At 43.9% G+C, this 8,900-nt stretch overlaps 1 protein-coding gene across 2 annotated transcripts in view; it reads right to left on the bottom strand.

Annotated features, from left to right (window-relative positions):
* Positions 1-6,935: 6,935 nt before the first annotated feature.
* Papss1 (3'-phosphoadenosine 5'-phosphosulfate synthase 1) overlaps positions 6,936-8,900 on the bottom strand; it is a 133,864-nt gene continuing 131,899 nt past the window's right edge. For both annotated transcript variants that reach the window (XM_021195245.2, XM_029537362.1), the window contains one exon: positions 6,936-7,650. In XM_021195245.2, the coding sequence (XP_021050904.1) occupies positions 7,512-7,650 (139 nt within the window). In that variant the 3' untranslated portion in view covers positions 6,936-7,511. The remainder of the gene's footprint in view (positions 7,651-8,900) is intronic.

Below are 8,900 nucleotides of genomic sequence, written 5' to 3'. Positions count from 1 at the left end.
CTCTTCTTGACAATTCTGAATTCCAAAACTCATTGAACTATACCATTCACCTGTGCAGAGTTATGTAAACAAGATCAGTTCCAAATAATAGTGGTTACCCTCTTCTAGATAATACAGTATGGATGGACAGCCAATGGTGCGATCTAATATAGCCGGGCTGAGCCATGCTATCCAGTGATTTCTAGCACGTCAAGAGTGGGGGCAGGGGCAATATAGACACATGTGAGAATCTATTAAAACCCACAGGAAAATGCACATATAAATATGCATGCAAATATATGGATAACTTGGAGTGGTGCTTTTGTTGTTGTTGTTGGGTTGTTTGTTTGTTTGTTTATAATTTGACAGGGGAATAAAATGTATGCAGCTTATTCACATACTCCAGGTTGGAAATTCTGGCAGAAAACTAGTGTCTTTTAGAAGACTAGTATTGAGTATGAAAGGTAGAAAAACACTGCTTCAGAATCCAGGGAGTAGCCAAAGCAAACGCTTCCCCTCCTAAACTTCCCTACACCCCCTATGATGAAAAGCATAGAAAAGCCCATGCTGGCTGACCTCAGTGAACTTTTCCAAGATGGCAGACCTTATTCTTTCCTTCTACTTCCTATGAAAGTAGATGTCTTAGCAAGAGCTCCTCAAGACCACTGGGTAAATGCTGGTGGCCTTCCGTGCTGACTAAAGACGAGGCTGACGGCTCTCTTTAATACTACTTTTTCCTCATGTATAGTCTGGACTCAGATGGATGAAACTAGAAATATAGGATAAAAAGCTGATGAGACAGCTCCAGGCACAAGATCAACCCTTCTTGCTCAGATCTTCCTTGGCTAGTGGATCTGAGAGAACAAAGATGAGTCCCAAAGCCCTGGCGTGTTCTTTGCCAAGGAGCGACTAGAACCACTCCGGGCCAGCTCATCCATCATGCTTTAGATTTATCTTTCCCTTCCCACCCTTTATCCCAAAATAGATTCCACAGATTATGACAATAAGCCTCCCACCCACAATCTTTATCTCTGTAAGACTCAAAGGCTGGCTTAAAGTTGGTGTTATTTAGTGTTTATATATATATATATATATATATATATATATATATATATATATATATATATATATTTCCACATGCTCAGAATGAGCCGACTATTCAGTGTCATAGCACAGAGATGAGAGACCTGGCTGCTGTCCTTCAAGTGATTCTCCTTATGTATCCATAGTCCAGATCACCTTTTCTCACCACTGAGAGGGAGACACAGGATTCAACTAGGAGACATAGGACAACTACCAGAGAATCCAGTGAATATTGTGAACCCCGTCTGATGTACCAGAAACTATGAGTGAACTGCTTCCAGTTATTTTACCTCACCAATCCCTGAATCTCTCATCAAATGAGCAAGACAACTGAGAAATGAAGAGACCTTCTAAGAACACATTTGGTTATCGCCTCTTCTTGAGGAGTTAGGGCATCTAATTCAGGGTCTTGCAGATGTTTAAGCTTCCTACTCTGACCCACTCCATCTTAGCAGTCAAGGACACCGTCAATGCACTAAAAAGCAAAGTCCCTTAGCAATGCTTTGGTAGGAGATCCCTTTCAGATTGTTCTCTGTGTGTCTTGAGGACCCAAGTACTGTGACAATGGCTGGCATGACAGTCATAGTTGGGGTTGTGCTTGGGAAAGCCACTATAAGAGTGACAAAGGTAAATGATATGGGTGAGACTGAACAGGAATTCCCGTTTCAGAGCCTAGTTTGGCTCAAGCATAGAAAAATTGATTTGTGTCATGAATTCTGAGCTGTTGGATGAAGAAACACGGTCTTCCATTGGATAGCACAAGATATCCCTGACTACAATCTTCATGTTGTCCCAGTTTCTACATTTACATATTTTATCATTTCTTCTATGAACCCTTGTATCTTAAATATTTTCCAAAAACATCAAGAAACTGTTTAAATGTTGTGATAAAGAATGACTGAGTGCTCCTTGATCCCTGTAGCTCCTCTTGAGAACTGAGGAAGATAGCCTTCCCTAGAGTTAGGTTGGAGTCATGTGTCTGACAATGGCTGAGGGAACACATGGGAAGTAACATCAGCAGATCTCCAGTCTTGTCATAAGGTCCCGAATGAATATTCCCTTTGTCCCATGTCCTCTACAACCGGTGAGGGAGCCAAGACCTGGGATGATTTTCTTGTTTTTATGTACTTGCTGTTCTCAGGAAGTCTTGGACCCAGGACCTGGTATTCTACCACAGAACTAATCCCCAGGAAGACCCATGAGGTAAGATAGGCTGATCTAAAGTCAGGAAATGAGCAGTTTCTCTGCCAGGCCACTAGGGTGGAGATGGGTACATTAGCAGTGTCTATCCTGATTATAGAGGAAGAATATTCATTTTGTTTCACTGTTCAAGGTCTGCAAACAAGACAGGAAGGTAAGACCTTTTTAAACCCTAGGAAATAGCAATCTACAACCTTTGAGCTACTGAGCCTCAAGGCATGATAAGGGCTCAGGCAGAATTCCCAACATGACCCACTGTTATCTGCTTATAACTCTACACACTTAGGTTTTTCTATGAAAAGATCCTATTCCTTCTAATATCCTGGAGTTCATTGACTGGAATCTCTTCCTTGGAACCTAAGAATGTGACCTCTTCGGGCAGAAAAAAAAAAGTTTCTGTAGATGTAATTATCGTCAATATCTTACAATAAGATCAACTTATGTTGCCCAAATGGGTCTTTAAATCCAACAGAAGGTGTCATAAGGAATGATATAAAGAAAGAAAGGCACGGCCTGCATAAAGGAGGCAGACATTTAAGCTGAGCAGGGAAGCAAGAGGTACCTGGAGCCACCAGGACCTGTGAGCTGGAGATCCTGCAGGTAGGGCAGCCCCACCTCCACCCTGATCACACCTGCAGCATACAAAACGGAGAGAGGCCCTCATCTGACTCAGTGAGTAGCAATTTATGGCTGACAGCCACTTGTTATCACAGAACAGGACAGGAACTTGAGAGTTTGAGGGGACTTTCCTTGGAAACATGGGAACTGCAGCTCTAAGGTGGACAACTTGTCAGTTCTTTAGTTTGAGAAAGGAGATGACACTGGGGGTGGGGTGCTGATATGGGGATCCCACGCTATGGATGTAATTCTTGGGCCAGGAGAGAAATCAGCAGACTTCCTGTCAAGGGCAAGATATCAAGTAGTCCCAGATGATGAGACATGAGGTATTTATCTGAACTACTCAACTCTGCTGTTAGAGACATGATGCGTACAAAGGAATGTGATGGTATTACTGTACTCCAAAACCAGGCTAGGTCACTTTAGTAACTTGGCTCTAGAGTAGAGGTTCTCAGCTGCGGGTCTGAACCCCTTTGCAATTTGAAAGACCTTTTCACAGGGGTTACGTATCAGATATTTGCATTATGATTCATAGAAGTGGCAGAATTACAGTTACGAAGTAGCATTGAAATAATTTTATGGATATGGTCACCACAGCATGAGGAACAATATTAAAGGGGCTGAGCATTAAGATAGTTGAGAACCACACTCTAGAGAACTATTCTTACTGGCCTATTTTGTTTTTTCCTTCCTGTACTGAGTTTTATTCCATTTTATAGTTTCCTAACTGCTTGGTTTTAAACATTGTTGCTCGACTTCAATGTATCTCAGTCAATCTAATGGTCCAGGATCTTTCCAGATCCTACTTCAAATTGTTTTCTTTACTTTCAAAAGGAGCACAGTTATATTAGGCTGCATCCGCCTAAATCAATGTGGAGAGCAAGAATATGCCACCCCCAAGTACAATGCTGTCATACAGATCATTTTGAGCAGAGATACATGACAACCAATGGACGCAGGAGACCTTCCTAGGACTTCTCTTACATGAAAGAAACATTCTGGAGAAACAAGTGCTGACTCCCGTTCCTTGACAGGCATGAAAAGGATGGGGAGACAGCTCAGAGTGATGGATGCCAAGATTTCACTCTGGTCCACTCTGGTCTCCAGCCCTCAGTATCCCAGCTATGACCTATAAGCCCACATTCTGACTCCAACAGAGTGCCAGGTCCTAAATCCTGCTTCTGTTTTCCTTGGGAATCTGGGGAGGCAGACCAGGAAGGTAAGAGAACTACAGTCCACAAATACATAGTTTTAGGGAAGTTAGATTTCACTTCAGTCCAGGGAAATAACTAAGAGTTGGGTGGGCAGGGCGGTCTTTGCACAACAAAGATAATTATGCATGAAACAAGGCCAGGTGGAATCGGGAATGGCATCTAGCAGCAATGCATGCTAAGAGATCTGAAGGCTAAGAAGGACGCTATACGTGTAAGAGGCCCAGTGGGCAAATACCTCCTTACCTTGTAAGCCAACCATTCCTGGGTATATATGTGCTCGTAAAGATAGGCCATCTGCAGAAGCATGACTTCCAGATTTTTCCTGATTAAGTATCTGAAGGCTGACTTCCAATAGATAGGTATGATTTGCCCCTCTCTTGGATGGAAATTAAACTCAAATATGTGGTCTTGATTATCACCGTGGAAGGGGAACGGGCAGATTTAAGATGATCTTGCTTCTGCCAAGACTATCACACTTTCTTTTCCTTCTTCCTTTAAAAAAAAAAATTATTTTTCCATTCCCATCTCCAGCTGATGAATAGATTAAAAGGCACTTGGATTTCTGAAACCACTTGGCAGGAGACATTCCCCCAGAAGAACTGGATGTTTTAAAGATCGGGTTGGTCTCTTTTTATAAACTAGGAAGGGGAAGAATAAACTTTCCACATTTATCAGCTTTAGAAACACATGCCAGTCTACAGAGCTGATGGAAGTCATTGGTTGCTTTTATGTCTTCTGTGTTTTTCTAAAACACACAAGTAGGTGGCTAAGCCCAAGGGAATGGGGTCTGGAGTCATGGTTTTACCACATATCTTTCTAGTGGGCAGAGGCCCAGGACAGCTACCTAATAAATTACAAGGTGACTTTTTGGACGACGAGTCATCTGTTGGTCTTGTTTCTGCCGCATCATCTTAATTCTGTAAGAATTGGTTCACAAATGGAAAGGGGACTATGAAAACAATCAGAATCAAACTGGACTGATCTACTAAGCCCTAAGAAAGTGGAATTGATAAACTATGATGTGGAATTGTGAGGGTGGTCCTCACACCTATTTGCCTGATATCAAAAATGCTCATGAGGTGTCTGCCAAACCACAACTTGGCACAAAACTACTTCTACAAAGATGTTTGTCCAGTAACTGCCCTTTGACTCTGAACTGTGTTCATCGCCAAAAACAATTATTTTGAAACACTTTACATCAACTTACCCATTTGCATATAAAACTCCTTGTTTCTGGAATTTGCACATAACCCACCGTGGCACCCTATACCAGGCTGTAACCCTGCCATCCCTAAGTGAGGTCAACAACTTCTGAGCCTCCTCCTCCTCCTCCTCCTCCTCCTCCTCCTCCTCCTCTTCCTCCTCCTCCTGCCTCTGCCTCCTCTTCTTCCTCTTCCTTCTCCTCCTCCTCTTCTCTCCTCCACCTCAGTTTTGTTTTTTGCTGGAGACATGGTCTCTGGGCAACCCCAAACTAGAACATGCTATGTAGTCCAGGTTGGCCTTGAATTCAGTCTTCCTGCTTCTGAGACCTAGGATTATAAGTGTGTGCAACATCCAAGGGCCAATGCTGGTTTATGGACGACATTTTTAAAACATCTTTTTTTCCTAAATTGGCAGTATTATTTTGAAGTCTGGCAGCTCCAGCAACCTTCCTGTGGTGGAAGAAGTCTTTTCAGATCCCTCATTACATATAAGAGGGACTGTGAGGCCAGCTTTGCCCCAGTGACTCAGCAGCTAACACAGACGCTTCTCTGTATTCTCTGAATACTTCAGAGCCTGTATGTGACATTCTTTGAGGCAAGGCCTTGCTTTGATTTTTAGGTTCATTTGTTACTCGTGTAAACCTGCCTTGGCCTCCTAAATGTCTGGGACACACATGTAGGCACGAGGCACCATGCCTGGATATGAACATTATTTTTATGCTGTTTTCCTTTGAACCCTCTCACTGCCATAGACACACAAACTAGCAGAGATGGATGCATGGGTGTGAGCATCTCTAAGGGAGTTCAGGATGTACCAAAGTGGGTATGGGCTTTGCAAGGGACAGCCACTGTTAATTAGCTTAGCACAAACCAGAGGGGCCATTTTGGTGGCTCTCAAAAGGCTACTGAACCCCGCCTCAGTTTTTTTTTTCTTTGATGACATTAAAGGGTAGCTCTGAAGGTGTCTTTGACAGTGTTATAATCTAAAGAAATAAAACCAGAAGCTAGTATGTTTGTGCAAGGGTTCTGATACAAGTCCTTTACCTATAAACCAGTTTCCTGGTAAAATTCCCAGAAAACTGTAGGCTTGAAGCGAGAAGGGGAAGGGGCTTCAGCAGTCCTCCGTGTGCTGGGGTTCTTGCTCCTCTTGTCAGCAAGAAGCTTCAGTCAGATTCCGGAGTGAAGGGCTCCTCTTCTCGTGCTCCCAGCGGTTTCGCTGTCCTTCTGTCTGCCTCCCAACCACAACCTGAATGTTCAAAGCAAACAAAGCACCCAAGTACACGTCTGTCCATAGGGATGGAACAGGTAAAGCAGGAACTTCAAGCAGCCGTGACTTCCACGGAGGCTACAGCTTTCAAAGCAGTGACTCTCCATTACCATCCCAATCCTGGTGTTTGAGAATACTGGAGAGGTATGCTGCAGAACTGAGATTTCAGACGGACTGGGGATCCTTTCTTAATCTTCTCACGTGCAATTGCGGAGCACGGGTTCCTGCTACACAGAACTTCAGCAAACATCAAGGCACTGGGAGCTGAGTACCAGACCCAGAAGTTAAAGATGCTTTCATAATCCACCTCTGCCAGGAATTCTTCACATTGAAATGTTTTCACAACCAAGGGGTATATGCATGCAAAACACGAATAGGTCAAAAAATTAATTTTATTGAATCAAGGCATTCATTCAGTACTTAACACAGATTGCAAGAGTACCTCAACATGTAGGGCTGCAAGGGAGAGGGGGATCAATTTACATTTTTAATGTAAAATAAAAAACCTAATTGCTACAGATAGTTTGTAAAATTTGTAAAATTCCCCAAACAAAGTCTAGCCAACTTTATTGTTTAGTGATTTTTCCCCCCTTACTTAAAGAATGAAAAGCTAGATGATGTGTGTATTACTGGTTATAACTAATAAATCAGCTTGGAAAAAAATCTTAAGACAGAAGCATAAATACAATATAAAAAGGCGAGATTTTTAAAATCGTATTATAAGAACATTAACAATAAGTGGAAAAGATACATTAGAGTCAGCGTGGTGTTACACTAATTTGAAACAGAACTGAAAGGCAGAACAAAACCAATGCACGTGGAGGGAAACGACCCGATTTCAGGAAGTGTGTCCAGACAGACAACCGCAGAGAAGGGCTGTCTGTCGGTGGCTGCGTGGTCCCGTCTGTTATCAGCCATGCGTCCCAGGCAGAGTGCCCAGCTCAGCAGCTAGGCTTTCTCTAAGGACTTGTAGTACTCCACCAGCACAGTCCAGGCCTTGGGGGCCATGAAGCCCTCTGGAGGTTTCTGGCCTTCACGTGCCAGCTTGCGCATCCTCGTTCCTGAAATAAACTCGAAGTCTTTGTGGCTGAAAGAGAAAAAGCATCACTCTTAGGTCTAATGTGTCACTGAGCTGAACCACCGTACAATTCTTCAGTTTTAGAGCTAGGACAAATGGACAAACAAAAACTGAAATTATTATTGAGATCAATTAGTGTATTACAACATCCCTTCCAACAGGGACATCCTGCCCAGCACAGCAGACGCACTGTTTATCACAGAGAGGAAATGAACAGGAAGGAGCAGCCATGACTCTCAGGCCTCCCTGGCTGCCCTTCTCTCTTCCTTTCTCTGAGTGGCTACTCCATCCACATAATCACCTGCTCAGGTTTAGGCAATCGCCACTTCGAGGTCACAGGGCAGGTCCCAAGCCCGCTGGGAACCTCTGGTTGCCCTTTCCTGGTCACGCCCTGTCTCCCCGTCTTGCTCATCTCTTCCCAAGTACCTGGGAATGCTAAGTTAGAATTAGCATTGCTTTTAAGATTTATGTATTTAGTGTACACGAATGAGTACCTGAGTACATCTACATTCACCACAGACACGCTGTGCGTGCCCAGGCCTGAAGATAACACTGCATGCCCTAGAATCAGAGCTACAGGTGGTTGCTGTGGCTGATGGGAACAAACTCTGGAAGAGCAGCCAGTGCAGGTAACCAGTGAGCCGTCTCTCTAGTCCTGGATCCATTTACCTTATCCTTAAGAAAAACAAGGCAGTATCTGCCTAGTGCAGAGATAACATTTCAGAAAGCTTTCGTCTAAATGCCAGTGGGACACGGCCCAACACACTCAGTAACAACCAACACTGTCCCTGGTTAGGCCCAGAAAGAGTTCCAGGTCTCTTCCATTACCACCTCTTAAGTAATCTAGTGTGGGGAATTGCAGGCTGGTCTACAGGTGAGCTGAGGTTTGAACCCCGGTGGTGATAATTCACATAAATGACATGGTAGGTGTTCCCCCATGCTCCTGGAACTCTGGCTCCTGCCTAAGTTTACCCCCCCCCCCCAAACAAGATAAGCATGGTCAGTAGTCACGTAGGCAATGGCCCAAGCGTCTGACCTTCAGTCTAAACTCTTCCCCAGTTACCTAGCAACAGTGAAGACCATAAAAAGGGCTGTTCAGCTCCACCTCACCCTCTTATGCTCTTACTTCTTACACTCTTACTTGTCTCCCTCTTACCCCTCACTCTCTCCCCATCTCTCCTCTCCCTTTGTCTTCTCTCCTTTCTCTCTCTCCTCTCTCCCTCTCTTTCTCTCTAGCCTGCCTCTCTCTCTCTCTCTCT

This window comes from Mus pahari, chromosome 4 (assembly GCF_900095145.1).
Source record: "Mus pahari chromosome 4, PAHARI_EIJ_v1.1, whole genome shotgun sequence".
In the NCBI taxonomy this organism is placed as follows: domain Eukaryota; kingdom Metazoa; phylum Chordata; class Mammalia; order Rodentia; family Muridae; genus Mus; species Mus pahari.
This window is presented reverse-complemented; position numbering and strand designations above follow the sequence as displayed.